This window comes from Perognathus longimembris, chromosome 1 (assembly GCF_023159225.1).
Source record: "Perognathus longimembris pacificus isolate PPM17 chromosome 1, ASM2315922v1, whole genome shotgun sequence".
NCBI lineage: Eukaryota > Metazoa > Chordata > Mammalia > Rodentia > Heteromyidae > Perognathus > Perognathus longimembris.
Genome location: NC_063161.1, coordinates 134,854,181 through 134,872,929, shown reverse-complemented (window position 1 = coordinate 134,872,929; position 18,749 = coordinate 134,854,181). Strand labels below are relative to the sequence as shown.

General features: G+C 36.2%; 1 protein-coding gene across 2 annotated transcripts in view; it reads left to right on the top strand.

Moving 5' to 3' along the window:
- Erp44 (endoplasmic reticulum protein 44) overlaps window positions 1–18,749 on the top strand; it is a 61,880-nt gene that overhangs the window by 24,901 nt on the left and 18,230 nt on the right. For both annotated transcript variants that reach the window (XM_048338129.1, XM_048338138.1), the window contains 3 exons: window positions 12,791–12,975; window positions 14,175–14,290; window positions 17,096–17,153. In XM_048338129.1, the coding sequence (XP_048194086.1) occupies window positions 12,791–12,975; window positions 14,175–14,290; window positions 17,096–17,153 (359 nt within the window). The remainder of the gene's footprint in view (window positions 1–12,790; window positions 12,976–14,174; window positions 14,291–17,095; window positions 17,154–18,749) is intronic.

Sequence of the window (18,749 nt, the reverse complement as noted above, 5' to 3'; positions counted from 1 at the left end):
TGTTTCTGTTATTTTAGAGTCTACTAGGATTGGCTTAGACTTATCATTGAGAGGTAATTAGTTGTAATCACTGGGTGTGATTATTGGGAGTAGTTAAAATGTAGTTTATTGGATTTTGCTGTTAGTATTCTTTGACAAATACTCATATTTTTCTGTATAACTGACTTATGTCTCACCTTGAGCTAATGATCTAACAATGTTTCTTTCTGAGTAATCCATTTATACTTGGATTTTATTCATAATTTAGTATATTTGGTAGTTCTCGTTTAGAGGGGTGTCTCAGTTGTTTAGATTAAGCTCTTTTTCCTCCTTTTTTCTTTTTTCATGCTTTCTTTTAAATAGAGACTAAATAATTGGCTAATCTCTGAATCTCAGGCATATCAGTTTTTAGGTAATAAAGATTGCTTGTTAAAGCTATTGCATTGAGTTATTGGTAAATTAGTCTGAAGAAAGAGCTCTCTCCCATTCTGCAAATTTCTTATCTTTTAGACTAAAACTACTGTTTAGAATGATCACATATGTGCAAGGCATTCTAACTTCTTTGACTAATGAGGAAATGGAAATAAAGTGGCTTAAGCAACATTACCGAGCTTAGTGTTAGTGTTAAACAGCTCAGTATTAGTCATACTAGAATTAGAATCTGATCTCCTGACCAGATGTGTGCACAGACCAATTTGTGTTTTGGTAGTTTTTTTTTCCCTCTTGAATTCAAAAGGCATTTTGAGGATTTATTGGTATAGTCTATGCCAGGCAGAAAAAAATTTCCAACAACAAATCATTTCAAAGTCTTACAAGCTGTGTACCATATTTCTGCTAAAATTCATAACTAGCTCAGAAGAAGGGAGTAGTAAAAGATTGTTAGTATAAGCAGGGACTATATTTCCACACTACTGTTTTGATCTTTCCTCCTCCTTTCCAGTGACAAGAACATGATGTGTTTGATGTGGACTCTCTTTTCAAATTGTTTTATTACTTATTTATGGGCATTATAGTGCAAACTAGAATTTGTACTTTTACTGTGCTTGCACATATCTAAAATTAGGCTCTCAAGTTTGTAGTCATTAGGGAGAAAATGGTCATTGTATCATTTTCTTTCACTGGTGACTTTCTTTCAGGTGACTTTCAATCTATGAGTTATTAATAAAAGCAACTTCTCATTTCTCTTCCACACAACCTCTAGAAACCATTCTCCTTTCTGTTTCCATTCATTTGAATACTCTAGATACCCTATGTAAGTGGAATCATCCACTTTTTGTCTATGTGACTGGTTTTTTCACTTAGTAGAATGTTTCAATATTAGCTCTATTTTACATGTGCTAGAATTTCCTTAATTTTTTTTTTTTTTTTTGGCCAGTCCTGGGCCTTGGACTCAGGGCCTGAGCACTGTCCCTGGCTTCTTCCCGCTCAAGGCCAGCACTCTGCCACTTGAGCCACAGCGCCGCTTCTGGCCGTTTTCTGCATATGTGGTGCTGGGGAATTGAACCTAGGGCCTCGTGTATCCGAGGCAGGCACTCTTGCCACTAGGCTATATCCCCAGCCCCTAGAATTTCCTTAATTTTTAAAGGTGAGTAATATTCTATTGTGTGTATATTGTAGTTGTCCATATGATTTTGTTTGGCCTGTCAAGATTTCCAGAATCAGTCCTTAGAATAGAGCCATTACTGAGTTAAATAAGGGTTACTTGAACACAAGCACATGCAGTACTACCACAGTTCCTCTGATAACCAGACAGCAAGTAAGTGACCAATGCGCAGATAACATATACATTTTGTATGGAGACAAAAGGATTAACTAACTCCTGGTCAGGATAAAGTTAAGAAGTAGTAAAATGTTATCACAATACTCAAAATAGTGCTCTATTTAAAACATAAACTTTATTTCTGGAATTTTGAAGAATATTTTCATGGTGCAGTTACTAGAACAGGAATGCAAGAATGCAGCTAACAGAAGAACACTGAGTGTAATTTATCTGTCATCTACTGATGGGCAGTTGGGTTACTTCTGTCTTTTGGCTGTGAACATGGATGTATAGATATTTCCTTGAAATGTTGTTTTCAATTCTTTTACAGAAAGATATAAAAACTATTCAAAAGTATATCACCAAGTAGTAAAGTTGATAAATCCTATGGTATTTCTATTTCTGACCTTTTGAAGAACTGACATATACTGTCTTCTATAGTATCTGTGCCATTTTACCTTTCTGTTACTGGTGTATAAGGATTTCACTTTAGGGCTGGGACTATAGCTTAGTGGTAGAGTGCTCGCCTTGCATGCATGAAGCCCTGAGTTCAATTCCTCAGAACCAAATAAAACAGAAAAAGCCAGAAGTGGCACTGAGGCTCAAGAAAAAGGAAGCCAGGGACAGTGCTCAGGCCCTGAGTCCAAGCCCCAGTACTGGCAAAAAAGAAAATAAAATAAGAAGCTCAGGGACAGTGCCCAGGCCCTGAATTCAAGCCCCAGGACTGGTAAAAATAAATATTTTTTTAAAAAAAGGATTTCACTTTATCCACATACTTTCCAATACTTCTTAATTTTCTGGTTTGTTTTCTTTAGTAGCCATCTTAATGAGTAAGAGGTCACTTTGGTTGTTTTTGCATTTTCCTCATAATTGATGATGTTTATTCAGATTATTCTACTCATCAGTTTGTTGTTGAATGGTAGGAATTCTTTATATGTTCTACATATTAATCCTTTATCATGATTTGCAAATATTTTTGGTCCATTTTGAGTTTTTTTTGTATATGGAGTAAAGTAAGGGTCAAACTACATTGTTTTGTATGTACATCTCCAGGTATTCCAAAATCATTTGTTGAAGAGACTGTCCATTCTTTATTGAATGATCTTGACATCCTTGTTGCAAGTCATTTGACAATATATGAGAATTAATTCCTGGGCTGTTCTGTTCCTGTATGTTTTATGCCAGTATCACATTGTTTGAAGCAGTCTTAAGTTAGTTTTGAAAGGTTCATTGTAAGTTTTGAAATCTGGAAGCATTTGACTCCAACTTCTTTTGGGTGTCTTTTGAAGAGTATATCTTATTAATTGTGAAGAAGTCTAGTACAAAACTTGAAAGTACTAAGAATTTTAAAGAGATGCAGGGGAATGTTTCACTATACATTGCATAATTAGATCAGATTTGTCTTTTAAGTATTTCTTGCTGCTGATATTATTGTAAATTATATATTTAAGTTTTTATTCAGAATTGAGTTTTAACATACTATATACTTTGCATTACTTTTTTATATCTTACATTACCATACATTGTCAAAACTAAGAAACTAGTAAAATCTGCATGCTGTCCAAATTTTATTAATTAATCCCCTAGTATCGTTTTTTCTGTTCTTAGACATTTCATTTAGTTATTCGATCAATCCTCTTTAGTTATCTCTGACCATTTCTTGATCCTTCATTATTTTTCATAATCTTGACAGTTTTGAGGACTATTAAATAATGTAGAATGTTACAGATTTGAGGATTATATGGTGGGATTTTTGCTTCATTTTGGGTTTTTTTGTGTGTGTAGGTCATGAGGCTTGAACTCAGTGCTTAGGCACTGTCCCTGAGCTTTTTTGCCTATGGCTAGCGCTACACCATTTGAACCACACCTTAACTTCTGGCTTTTTGGCTGTTAATAGGAGATAAGAGTCTCACAAACTTTACTGCTCAGTCTGGCTTTGAACTACAGTTCTCACGTCTCAGCCTCCTGAGTAGCTAGGATTACAAGTGTGAGCCACTAGAGCCCTACCATCTGATGTTTTTTGGTCAGACTTTGTATATGTTTTATCTATTTTGAAATATATTTATTAAAAAAGAAATATATTTATTTTTGATGCTATTATAAATGACATTGTTTTTTCCATTTAATTTGTAGTTTTTGTTGCTAGTATGTAGAAATACATTTTTCTTGTATTTTGCTCTTATATACTAGAGTTTATTAGTTCTAACAAGTTTTGTTTTATTACTATTGTTAGGTAGTTGTACAAAAGGGTTTCAATTCAGCATGTCAGTATGTGATCAGTGTCATCCTGTTCATCATTTCCTTCAAGTTCTAACAAGTTTTATGAAGACTGTATAGGCATTTCTATTTAGATGAGTTTCATTTATGCAAATTAAATGTTTTACTTTTTTTTTTTTTGGCCAGTCCTGGGCCTTGGACTCAGGGCCTGAGCACTGTCCCTGGCTTCTTCCTGCTCAAGGCTAGCACTCTGCCACTTGAGCCACAGCGCCGCTTCTGGCCGTTTTCTGTATATGTGGTGCTGGGGAATCGAACCCAGGGCTTCGTGTATCCGAGGCAGGCACTCTTGCCACTAGGCCATATCCCCAGCCCAAATGTTTTACTTTTTATGGTCTGTATTTCCTTACAATATTCTTTCCAGCCAAGTATACCTACTTATTGCTTTAGAGTTAGGTTTTATTGGGCAAAAGATTTATAAAAAGGTTGTTAAGCAAAGGTAGAATGTGGCCTTGGAATTGGATAACCTCCCTGCCCTTATATGTCTCTTTCTTGTTAGTTACCTGTTTGGTATCTATCCTCTCTTCTAATACTTCTGTGTGTCTACTTTCTTCTGACTCACCATTTCACATAGACCTGTCATTCAGTGTCATCGAATTATGTCTTGAAGTTCCCGTAAATTTCTAGTCAAATTACCTGAGGAAAACCTGTTTATTGAGTCCTTGTATCCATTTATGCATGCTTTTACATGTATTACTTCAGTTATGACTACCACAATTCCTTGAATTCTATAGAGGTACTCATTCATTCAGTCCCCCCCTTCAAATGTATGTCTACTATGCATAATGTCATATGGGAGGCCCTAGAAACAAGGCAAGAGACTAAGAGTTTCAGATAGGCAAAAGCAGTAAGTACAAAATTGTGTATTGTGATGACTGTTCTGAAGGACTTTATTAAGTACCATGAGATAATATAAGTCTTAGCCAAGTTTAGAGAATTCTGCTCTAAGAAGTAGGAATTTCCAGGAGATATAAGGGAAGAATATTTCATACAGGAGTAGTAGATGTAAGTAGGTGTAAGTAAGTAGATGTAAGTAGTAGATATAATATGAATTTTGGGCTTTCAAGGCCTAGAATGTGTTACTTAGCATTTTACAGATGCAGCAGAATCATTTGCAACATCTTATGAAATGTGTCTTTGACAAGAATTTTCTCATTACCAAGTAGAATATATTCCAGTAATCCAAAGATGGCTTCACGGTTGTTGTTTTTTTTTGCCAGTCGTGGGCCTTGAACTCAGGGCCTGAGCACCTCCCTTGACCCTTGGCTTGTTTTTGCTCAAGGCTAGTATTCTACCACTTGAGCCACAGCACCACTTCTGGCTATTTCTATGTATGTGGCGCTGAGGAATCGAACCCAGGGTTTCATGAATGCTAGGCACGTATTCTACCACTAGGCCATATTCACAGCCCGATGGCTTCACTTTGAGAAATACAATAAATCTATCAAGTGACAATAAGGAAAACCAGCTTATTCTGTCAGTAGTGACTTGTTAAACTTCACAATTTCTTGAAAAAAATTATTGCGGCAAACTGTATTACAGCAACTTTTGCTGTATTTGATTTTTTAAATCTCTACTAGCTGTTGATTGCATCATACATGTGCTGCAAACTCATATTATGGTGACACTTGAATTCACTTCTGAAATCTGTCAGAGATAGAACCTTGTATATTGTCTCAATTTTGGAAAATTTTGAAAATCTGTTACTTTTTTTTTATCAGTCTACTAGGAATTGGTGATGAGGTAAGACCATAAAGTCAAGAAATAACAGCACAATAATTCACTGAGACAGGATGGATTTAATTTCCTAAAGCTTTCCAGTTGAGTATTTTCAAAGTAATATCTTTAGGAGGCAGTGCACCTAACTCATTCCTTAAAATAAGTTGGGAATTCATTAGGACTTACCCTGTATGCCAGTTTGTTAGGTATCAGACCAGAGTTAGATATGTCATCTCAGTCCTTTGTTTTGCTGCCTATATATCCTTCTACTTTTCTTCTACCTACTAGCATCTTGTGGAACTTCCTGTTCTACCTTTGCATCATTCTCTATACACCCTTCTTAGGACTTTGTTCAGACATTCTCTGCTGAGAACTTGGGAAATGGAGAGCAAGCTTATTCTACCCAGTAAGCTCTTCTATTGTTTTTTTTTTTTGTATAAAATGAATATAGAAGCCTTACTATATTTTCCTCCACTCCTCAAGTGAAGCTTAATAGCTATATAAACTCAAGTGTATATTTTGAAATCCTGTTGTAAAGCTTACAGTTCTCCCTTGAGCCCTAAAATTCTCTATTTGATGTATTTTATGTAGGGAGTAGATACATTACAAGATCATAGGAAGAGAAAAAAAGCAAGATATTAGCCAACATTTTAGTAGTGGTTTTCCTCTGTGGTGATTGATTACAAATGATTCTTTTTTTGTCTTCATAATTGCCTTTTTTCCCCTAAAATTTCTTCATATAACTCATGTGCATGCGTGCACACACGTGTACACACACACAAACTTTGCTTCAAATGTGCAACATGACACATCTGTAGTCTCCTCCTTGTAGAATTCAAGGATCAGGTTTTGTGTGTTGCTCTGGAGATTCCATCTGTTTGCCCCCAGTGGGACTAGGTTCTCTGCTGACCCCCAGTGGTTACCAGCTGCATGGCACTAAGCAAGAGATAGTCATAGGTTATTTGTTGGTCAGTGGAGAACTTTCAGACTCCCAGTAGCTTTTTTTCCTAGATTGTTGTTGTCTGTGAATTAGGTAGAGTATATTTCCATATCCTTCAGTTACTCTTACCTGGTGGTCTTCCAATTCAAATTGAACCTTCTTCATTGGAAATTAAGAAGCTTTTAGGTGAGTTTTACCTAAATGCTGCATTAATTCGAAGAAAATGGCTGGGCACTGGTAGCTCATGACTGTAGTTCTAGCCACTCAGGAGGCTAAGATCTGAAGATTGCCTTTTGGAGCTAGCCCAGGCAGTAAAGTCTATAAGACTCCTATCTCCACTTAACCACCAAAAAATGGGCTCATATGGTAGAATGCTGGCTTCAAGCAAAAAGCTCAGGGTCAGCATGTAGGCCCTGGGCCTGGACAGTGCCCACGACCAGAACAAGAAAATATAAAACAAAGAGCTCATATCTATAAAATTGACTTTGGATGATAAGGTCAAACCTGAGTTTTGAGTAAGCTGCTTGTCTCACTTTAAATTTTCTGTTTAGATTTTGTTATATGGGTTGTTTTGTTTGTTCTGACAGCAACAATCCTCTTTTAGGAACCAGAGAAACAGTAAGACCTTGCTGTTGAAATCATCTGCATCTTTGTGGTTGCCATGGGCAATCTAGCAGAGAGGGCCATTAATAAGATAGGAATGTGACTCAGTGTCCCTACTGGGCATTAGGGAGGCATGTAGGAAGGACACATCAAGGAAAAATAAGTGACCACTGAAGCAAAAGTACAAGCTAATTTTCCAATCAGGGAGCTGTTAACCTCTGAAATTTATAATTCCTCTGACATCCATTTTAACATTTGATCTCTTCAGTTTATAGAAGGAAAAAAAAAACCTACTCATTATGCCCTTAAGTCATTCTTTATGTTGTCAAAATGTCACATTGTAATTATCTTAAAATAACTTTTGGCCAAAGCTTATAAAAAGTCACCTTTATATCTGAGGTTATTGATCAATGTAATTTTAAGGTTCAAAACCTTTTTAATTATCAAAAGCCACCTCATTATGCTCCATGCTTACTGCCATAATGTTGTTTGAGAATGAAACCATTGACTTTTTTTGTTCTGTTACCAGAACTTCAAGGCAACCTAAATTAATGCTTAAAAGGTAAACACTCTTGTTTTTTTGTGTGAGGATTATTTTAGTAGTTTCCTAACTGATCTCCTGGTTCTCTGCTACTGCCTGGTGAATATTTTGAAGGCTTAGCCCATAATTTTGTGGGTGCTTGTCATAAGCAGCTCAAACTGATGACTTATCATTCAAGACTCACTTTCTACAGGTGTTTAACCAATTTTCCCAGCACCCTTTGTTGAAAAGGCTGTCTTTGTTCTATTGTATTTTTTGGGCTCCCTTATCAAAGATTAGGTAGCCATAGGTCTGCAAGTTCATTTCTAGGTCTTCAGTTCTGTTCCATTGGTCCTCAGGCCTGTTCTTGTGCCAGTACCAAGCTGTTTTTATTACTATAGCTTTGTAATAGAGTTTGGAGTTTGGTATTGCTATTCCTCCATCCCTTTAAAGCTCTTTTCTGTTTCTTCTAGTCGCAGTTTTAGTAAGTATATTTTCATAGAAGTGTTTACATTTTTGTTTAAATATTCATACTTATTGTCATTAAGTGATTAGGAAGAGGTATCATGGTAAAGATTTTAAATGTACACTTTTGAAAGAGGGAGCACATTAAAAGTTCATACTAAGTTGGGCATATAGGTTGGTGGTAGAGTGCTTGGGTAGCATACAGAAGGGTCTGTGTTCATTTATCACCACCATAGAAAAGATGCTACTACTTCTAATTCAAATTTATATTGTAAGACTTTTACCTAGTCACCCTTGAAAAATTAACAGATAATGTTTTTATTGTATATCCCATGTTTTGAACATTTTTGAATGTTTAAATCCACCAATTTACAATTCCACTGCATTCCACAGTTAGTATTTTCCTGAGAACATATAATACCTACCACTCATTCTCTACATAGTTCATAAGTATCATAATTAACTATAGCTATTATCATAATTAGGTATAGCTACCTTGCTGTATGAAAAATTCTTGAACTTTATTCCTATTATCTAACTATACTAATCTGCATCTTATTTCCTCCTCGTACCCAGCAACTGGCCTGTGGTAATCACCATTGTTAGTTCTATGAGATTAATTTTCTTAGAGGATTTCACTATGAGTAAGGTCATGTAGTGTTTGTCTTTCTGTGCCTGGTATATTTCACTTAATATAATATCCTCAAGTGTATTTTTGTTGTGAAAAATACCAGGATTTCATTCTTTTGTGTAGTTGAATAATATTCCATGTGTGTATATGCTACATTTTTCATCCATTTGTTGATTCCACATTTTGAATCTTATTAATAGTGCTGCCATAAATATGACAGCGCAGATTTCTCTCTGCATACAGATTTTATGTCCTTACATATAGTTCAATATTTACCAATATCAACATATTTTTATTTTGAATTTTTTGAGGAACTTTCATACTGTTTTTATAATGACTTAAAAATCTCTTCTGTTAATATTTTTAAATTTTTTTGTTATACTTAAGTAGTGTGCAGAGGTTTTAATTCAACATGTCAGTTTGCAAGTACAGTGTATCTTGATCAATGTCATCCCTTTTATCATTAAGTTAAATTCCCACTGAAAGTATGCAAGCCTCCCTTTTCTTTATATCCTTACTAACACTTGTTTTAAAAATCTTTTTGATGATATTCATAACAAAACTGAGATGATACTTCACTGTAGGTTTTTTTTTTTTAATTCTACATATGCGAGGCAAGCACTGACCTCTTGAGCTATATATCCCTAGTTTCTCAAGGTGTTGATTTGCATTTTCCTGATGGATCATTGATGTTGAAAATTTTTTCATATATTCTTTGACTATTTGTGTGTCTTCTTTTGAGAAATATCTATTCAGGGTTTTTGTTCATTTTCTTGTTTTTTGCTTTTTGTTGTTTTTTTGGTCCTTTCTGCTTGTATTGGGGCATGAACTCAGGGCCTGGGCGTTGTCCCTTAGCTTTTTCACTCAAGGCTGGCACTCTACCACTTGAGCCACAGCTGTGGTTCCAGCTTTTTGGTCAACTGGACATAAACATCTCAATACTTAACTGCTCAGGCTAACTTCAAACTGTAATCCTCAGATCTTAGCCTCTTGAGTAGCTAGGATTGCAGGCATGAGTCACTGGTTCTTGGCATTTTTGTCTGTTTTTTAATTAGGCTCCTACATATTTTAGATATTGAGCTTCATTAGCTATATGATTTACAAATATTTTCTTCTGTAATTTGTCTCTTTAGTTTGTAGATTTTCTTTACTGTAGAGAGGTAATCCTATCTGTCTGGTTTTATTTTGTTTGTGCTTTTGAAGTCTGTTCTTTTTGTTTGTGTATTTGTTTGTTACTGCTTGGGATTGAACCCAGAGTCTTTTTCATGTTAAATAGTATTCTGCCAACTTGCACTGAAATTCTTATCCAAAAAGATCGTTTTTTAGACTAATGTCATGAAATATTTTCTCAACATGTATTTTTCCCCTAATCTGAAAGTGTTAATTTTTAATGACACTAGCACAATTGTTTATGTACTTTATAATATATGTGTTAAATTTCAAAACAACAATGCAATATCTAAATTTTTAATTCACTTTTGTCTTAAGGTTAAACATTTCAGTAGCTGTATGGTCAAAAGTGCAGTAAGAACATCTAAATTTCTTCTCTGCTACTATTTTCCCCAGCTTGTATTTTGTGGAGGTGAAGAAAGTGCAAGGAAGCATATATGTATAAGCAAGCATATACTCCAAGTGTATGTGTGTGTATATGTATGAACATCTGCGTTTATGTTCTTCCTTGACTTTCTTCTCCCTACTTCTTTTTTTTTTTTTTTTTGGCCAGTCCTGGGCCTTGGACTCAGGGCCTGAGCACTGTCCCTGGCTTCTTCCCGCTTAAGGCTAACACTCCGCCACTTGAGCCACAGCGCCGCTTCTGGCCGTTTTTTGTATATGTGGTGCTGGGGAATTGAACCTAGGGCCTCGTGTATCCGAGACAGGCACTCTTGCCACTAGGCTATATCCCCAGCCCTCCCTACTTCTTATCTAAAGAATCTCTCCTGGGCTGGAATGTAGTAACTTAGTGGTAGAGTGCTTGCCTAGCATTCATGAAGCCCCGGGTTCGATTCTGCACTACCACATACACAGAAAAAGGCAGAAATGGTAGCATGCTGGCCTTGAGCAAAAGAAGCTAAGGGACAGTGCCTAGGCCCTGAGTTCAAGCCCCAGGACTGGCAAAAGAAAAAAAAAGGAATCTCTTTTGTACATAATTTTATTTTCTCCATTTGGCTTATTTCACTTGACTATGTATCTTAAATATTGCACTTTAGCAACATAGAGAGTTTTTCATTTCTTTATGTAACAGTAACAACTTAATTCTTCCTTATGTGGGCACATACCACTTTATTCAGACAATCTCTCTTTTTTTTTTTTTTTGGCCAGTCCTGGGCCTTGGACTCAGGGCCTGAGCACTGTCCCTGGCTTCTTCCCGCTCAAGGCTAGCACTCTGCCACTTGAGCCACAGCGCCGCTTCTGGCCGTTTTCTGTATATGTGGTGCTGGGGAATCGAACCTAGGGCCTCGTGTATCCGAGGCAGGCACTCTTGCCGCTAGGCTATATCCCCAGCCCCCCCAGACAATCTCTTATTGATGAGCATTTGGGGAATTAGTAACTTACAGTTATGAGATATTTTCCATATCATAACATTGCTGCATTGGCCAGTAGAATTGTTTAGCCTGTTTTAACAGCATTTTAGTTAAACATTCAGTCATTCATGTAGCACTGCAAAGCTTTATTTTGTAATGCACTATATTTCATTGTATACTGGGGAATAAATTTATTTTGTAATTGGGAAAGTTAAGTCCTTCCTTATTTTATTCTTCCTTCCAGTTGTTTTTATTATATATAGAGTAAGTCCAAGCCTTGTAGTCTCTGTCTTATTACAAGGACCTCTGTGTAACTTAAAAGACTTCAACCCACCCCTCAGCTTCGAATACCAATTTAATTTCATTTACTTCTTTGCTCAGGTAGTAGTAGGACTCTTCTTTATAAGTCCTCAAAGGCATACTCTCACATACTCTCGCAGTACAAGTTATCAGCTGAAAAGGGCGTAGAGCTGGTAGAGCTGCTGTCATCTGGTTTAAGGATATATCAGCTCTTAAGTCAGACTGATTGTTGTCTAAATTTAATATGTATTAAGATAAATTGATAATTCATATTTCTCTGATTTTGCAGATAAAGCATTCCGCAGACTCAGATACGAGACTGAAGGGGGTCTCCCTTTGTTTACTCATATATTTCTAAGTAATCTTATTAATGAATCTTTTCTATCTTTATGAAGCCCCCTGGAATTTACCAGAGTATTATATGACCTTAATTCCAAAGGTTTTTCATTACCCCTTGTCTGTCCCATGCACTATCCTTACTTAACCTCTAATATTCCTCTAACATTCTCTTACTGCTTATCCCAGAAAGAAAATAATGCATCTTGTCAAAATATTACTGCTCCTCCTGAGCACTGTAAAAGCCTTAGAATATTCAGTATAATTTACTTCCTGCATATTTCCTCTAGCTTTTATGTGAATGTGTCACTGTCATGTATTTTAATTTATTTCATACCTCACAGGCCATAATTATTGCTTCTTTTTGTATTCAGATGTGCTATACTTTGTACCATAAATTTATATTATCACGAAATCTATAAAATAAACTTACATAATAGAAATTATTATAATTACCATATTAGATGAAGAATTAGGATATAAACAGTCTATGTGAACTGAAGTTTGTACAGAAAGTAAGTGGAAAGTTTGGGGCTTAAACACAGGCAGTGTGAGTAAAGCCTGGTCTAATAATCAGATCAAGCTCAAGTTATGACTATTTTTTCTTTCTCTCACTGAAAAAGAATGGCATAAACCAAAAATACCTCACTAAGTAATTGAAAGATTTTTAACTATTGGGCTTATGGGTTTACCCTGAGTAGGAAGCAAAGTGTTTTGTTTTGTTTTTTAAAATTTCTTCTAGCTGATATTGCCCAGAGATACAGGATAAGCAAATACCCAACCCTCAAGTTGTTTCGTAATGGGATGATGATGAAGAGAGAATACAGGGGTCAGCGCTCAGTGAAAGCACTTGCAGATTACATCAGGCAACAGAAAAGTGACCCCATTCAAGAAATTCAGAATTTAGAAGAAATCACCAATCTTGATGTAAGTTAACTTTAAGTAGATCAAATGAGCGTTACCTGCTTAATCAAGGTGAATATACCTTGATGTAAACAAGGAGTCTGGATAATCTGTATGGCTCTACATTTTGTATATCCTATATAGTTCTTTGTAATGTACATAGTTAGATATTTCTTTAGTTAGTTCTCAAGGGAAGTGCTAATATTTTATTAAATTTCTGCATAAAATGTTTAGTATACAGAAAATTTGCACTGATTTGAATTTATTGAGGGGAAAGGGAAACTTAATTTATAAACAGAAGTTAAAATCAAGCATACAAGGTTTCTGAGTTTTCCTTAGTGAAACTCTTCAGATGTTTTAATTACTTCATATCAGCTGTCTGTCAATTGTATGCCCTCAAAAATACCTTTCTTAATCCATTCTCCTTGTGTACTCAGCAGTAAAAACAAAATAGCATACAACAAAAGCAGAAACATTTGAGTTTGGGCTTTATCACAGTGACTGATTTTGCTATATTTTACAATGAGTTTCCCAGTTATCATTTCATAGATATTGTCAGGAGATATCCTACATTCTGGGTCAGAAACAAGGGACTTCATCACTCACATCACAAAAAGTGGTGGGAACATGTTTGCATTTGGTTCTTTCTCCATGCCCAGACCTGTGGAGGTAATACAAAGGGCCAGATAGATGGCTGCACGTGCAGTGGGTTGTGTGGGAAGTGATCACTGTGTTTGGGAAATGTGTCATTTCAGAGTAAGCAGTACATCTGCTTTTTGTCTTAGAAACAGATATTCCCAAGCACAACCCTGGAAATGGCCTAGGGTGACAGTGGTCAGAGTTAAGATATCTCAAAGGAGGAGTCTCTGCTAACAACGGAGTTTATTAGTTGGTGAACTATTTTAGATGTACATCTTAGAATGTCCTTTTATTTAGGAAAAGATTATCATTGATTATGTTTCTTGAAATTTTAAAATTGAATGCTAGAAGGATATGTTTATAGTTAGATTTTATTATAATCAGTGCTGTTTTTCAACTTAATGTAATCTTTAATAGTTTCAAACTAGGTATTAAAAGCTTAACATGGCTTCATAATTATACTTCAAGTGGAGATAATTGAACAACAGCTGGAGCTGTACAGTGTACTAGGACAGGGGTAAATGAAATAACATGCTTGTAAAATTATGTATGTTTGCAAAATAATTAAATATTTCATTTTACAGCGCAGCAAAAGAAATATCATTGGATATTTTGAGCAAAAGGGTTCAGACAATTATAGAGTTTTTGAAAGAGTAGCGAGTATTTTACACGATGACTGTGCCTTCCTATCTGCATTTGGGTAAGTATATTAATTGAGAGCATGCCAGAGGGTAGCTCAGCTGATAGGTTAAATTCTTATATTTAGATATTTTTCTGAGGATGACCCCTTTAAAGATTATATCATTATTTCTCTTAAACTCACTAACCAATCCTTGTATCTACTTAATTGTGAATCCTTTTTAAGGGCTAAAAAATTGTGTTTATTTTTTTAATTTATTATTTATTAGTTAATTTTTTTTATCAGGGCCTGGGCCTTGTCCCTGTGCTCTTTTGCTCAATGCATGTGCTCTACCACTTTGAGCCACAGTGCTGCTTCCAGTTATCTGGTGGGTAATTGGCAATAGAGTCTCACAGACTTTCCTGCCCTGGCTGCCCTTGAATCATGATCCTCAGATCTCAGCCTTCTGAGTAGCTAGGAGTATAGGCATGAGCCACTAGTACCTGGCTGTTTATTTTTTAACATAGTGTCTGTTTCAGAATAGAAGAGGAAAAGAATAAACCAGTTTAACATTTAGTTCTTTCATGCTTTTGTTCAACTCATTTACTGACATTTCAGCCCATGTCAGACAAAATGCTCACCTGTAGGGGTTACCAGACTGTGAAAACACATGCCGAAGCGAGGACTTTCTTGTCATCCTTCATTTCCATCTCTCCACACCTTTTCCAGTGTCTTCCTTGTCTCACAATAATAATTCTTCCTTTTTTTTTAAATTAATTCTTGTGCTGGAGATGTAATGCAGAGCCTCACTTGGGCTAAGCATGTGCTCTACCCCTGAAATACACCCCCAACCTAACAGTTCTCCTTTCTGAGGCCACCCTCTTCACTCGTGTTATCGTTACTGTTCCCCTGGGGCTTTAATCCATCAGTTGTCCCTCCCTAGGTCATGTTTTCACCTGGATCCTTTTCATAAAATTCTTTCTTTTCTCAAAAACATGTTTCTCTTTTCAGACCTGATCTTTTGAGCTCTCATCTTTTTCTTTTCATTCCCATTGTTTTCGAAGATTAGTTTAAGCTTTCTTACCCTGATTTCTCACTCAGTTAAACATCCTAACCTCTCAAAAGTTGACTTCACTTCTGTCTCGCTGATGAAACTTGTCTTTGCTGTCACAAAATGACTCCTCTCCCATTAAATCCAGAGACTTTTTTCTAGTTTTAATCCTCCTCAGTTTTCCTGAAAGATGTAACCTTTACCTACCCTTCCCTTTCTCTGCTGTGTCAATGTTCACTTTACATTGAATCCTTAAATTTTGCTCCTTAAGTTTCTAACCTCTCTTAGCGTTCTCTCTCTCTTTTTTTCTTGGGGGAGGGGGGGCTGCTCTGTTTTCCTCCAAATATAATACTCTGTCCTTGGTTCTGACCTAGACTCTCTATTTTTTCAACTATCTTTTGCTTTATAAAATGTCTTTCTCTTTTGTTTTTGACCCATAACTGTTGAGCTTAATTGCAGTAGCTATCTTGAGGAAGGCCTGGATTTCTGGCACAGTATATCCTCTCTAATTTATGATATTTTTCTTTACTTCTCACTTCACTGCATTTGTAGATCTTATGCATATGTGTGTGCATATGTAAGCATGTGTTTTCCTGTGAGCATTACTAAAGAGTTTTCAAAATCAAGGGCAGATGGGAGAACTCTCCACACACTCTGGGATTCTCATATCACTGCTCTCCAGCCACTCAAACCTCCTTGCTGTTACTCCTCAAATGTAGCTGGCTTACTTCTGCTGTAGAGCCTTTTTACCCTTGGTGCTCTGATACCTGGAATTACTTCCCAGAGGTCATTGCATCAGAAAATCCTTGTTGACTAAACTTACAGAAAGTACCATTACCATCATTCAAGTTGTCATTCCTATTCCAGTTACTTTTCCTTATAACACTCTTTCTTCTTTTAAAATCTTGTGTCCTTGGTCTATGTTTCTGCACCAAAATAAATTCCATGAAAATGAAGGTTTTGTTAGTTGATTCACTATTTCATATCCAGTGCCAACATGATTCCTGATATGAAGGAAACATGTAATAAGTCATTATTGAATGGATGGATGGATCATATTCCTTTCTGGTCCCACTGACATCAGCTTATGTTAGCAAGTTTTTGTTGCTTTTTCCTTGACTATTCTAGTAAGAAACTACTGCTACATTGATGTTCATTTAATCTACAAATTATCAAGAGAAAGAAAAAGTTACCTATTGGACTTAATATTTGATGTAGGATTCTCTCACCAAATATTTATTGTGCTGGATAAATGTTTACTATGCTAGGTCACATGTTTTCATGCTAGATACTGTACCAGACACACAAAAGCCCTAGTAGATAGATAGATTTAAAAAAATTTTGGAACTATATTTTCATGAGAGAGGTTATTTCAGTTAGTCTCTTTGTTTATTTTGTTGTTTTACAAGTGTTTTAGTCTTTAGAAGTAGAACATTCATGATTGAGCCTGTCTTATAAAAAAAATACTGTATTTTATTAGTCAGTGTGACCAAATTAATATCTTTGGTCCATAATTGGAAAATGGTCTGGGGTCAAAGCTGCCTTAATGATAACACTGCCAGTTGAAACTAATAAAATGCTAGTCACAAAAATGGCAGGCTAAAATTTTCCCTTCAAATGCATACCTTAAAAGGTCCACATTTAGAATAGAATGTGTACCTAAGTACGTACTTTAGTCTTCTCAGTGGGAAAGATGATGGAGTAATATATATTTCAGTCCTTATATCATACATTTCAAAATTGATGGCTAACTCTGCTTTGACTTTTGGATGTATTGCTCCAGTGTTTATCTGGTTTTTAAAAAGCCATTATTACTGTTTTTTTCTTCCTGTTAGGGATATTTCAAAACCAGAAAGATATAGCGGAGATAATATAATCTACAAACCACCAGGGGTAAGTTGCTGTTTCCTATAGTAAGATACTTAATGCATGAATGTAATTTTGTTTTAAAGTTTGTGAAATCATAGAACTTTAGAAATATGAAGGCACTTTGAAACACTATTTTATGCTAATCCAGATATTTCAAAGTGAAGATAGAACCATTGAAGCCTAAAGTACACAGGCATTTCGTGACAGACAGGGATTAGAGATTCCCTGGATCTCAGGTGCCTTTCTCTCTCCTACCCAGCCCTCTACATCTTGCATGCAGTCTTGGAGCAAAATTTTTAAAATCCGTCAGCGATCCATTGTCATCACTCTTAACTGTAATGTTCCAACCAAATTTCCATTTTTCCTGGAGTGTAAATTAACCTCATACTTGCTAGATAATAAGGGAAAGCTAAGTTGTGTTAACCTTGGCTATGATGTTTTAAGTGAGTCTAAATGTAGACGTAGCTGCTGCAGTTCAGATGATGGTAGCTACAATGAAAAGGCCAAAATCACAGTGTTATCCTACACTCCATTATAAACCGACTACTGCCTATTTTTATTTTCAGTGTTTTGACACTAAATTTTTATGTGAGATGAATTACCATTACTGTTGTTTGCTTAGAAAGTTCCTTCATTTCATCTTTCCTTCCTTTCTTCCTTCCTTCCTTCTGTCTGTCCGTCCATCATGGGGATTGAACTCTCTGGGCCTGGGTGCTGTCCCTGAGCTCTTCAGCTCAAGGCTAGTGCTCTACCACTTGAGCCACACAGCACCACTTCCTTTTTTTTTTGGTGGTTAATTGGAGATAAGAGTCTCATGGACTTTCCTGGGACCCGGGCTTGCTTTGAACTGCAATCCTAGATCTCAGCCTCCTGAGTAGCTAGGATTACAGGTGTGAGCCACCGGAGCCTGGTGAAAGTTCATTTCTTGTTCTGATAATAACTCTGGCCATTTTCTGTTGCTGTAACAAAATACCTGAAGATAGAAACCACAAAGAAAAAAGGCTTTTTTTTACCTCACACTTTTGGAGGCTAAAAGTCTATAAAGTCTGGTGACCTGTTTGTTTAGCCTGTCATGAGGGATGGCCCTTTTTTATTGTGTCACAACGTGGTCAAAGGGCAGAGAGAGAAAAATTATGTACAGCAAGGTGAGAAATTAGATATGAGGAGACGGCCAGTCTTGTTCTTTTTATGACAACTCACTGTCATAAAAAAGTGAGGTCCTGCAAAAGCTACATTAATCCTTTCCAACGGCAATGTCCCCAGTGACTTAATTCCCCTCCATCACTTTTTACCTGTTAGAAGTTTTGCCACTTTTCCTATCACCATTCAAGACCAGTCTTCCACACATGAACTCTTGGGGACACACTTAATCCATATTCAAATCACAGCAGATGGGCCTCTGCCTGAATTTTCTGTATGTGCATTTCCTTAATAGTAGTTTACAAAATATCATCATCTGTGGATTTTCAAAATTCAGTAGTGTCTCCCAATGTAAGGTGGTCATTAATAGCACAGGCTCTGTTATTGCACTGCCTGGTTTTGACTGTCAGACCTGCCACCTTCTAGGTGTAGTACCATGGGAACATTTCTTACCTTCTCTGTGCTTAAGTTTTTATCATT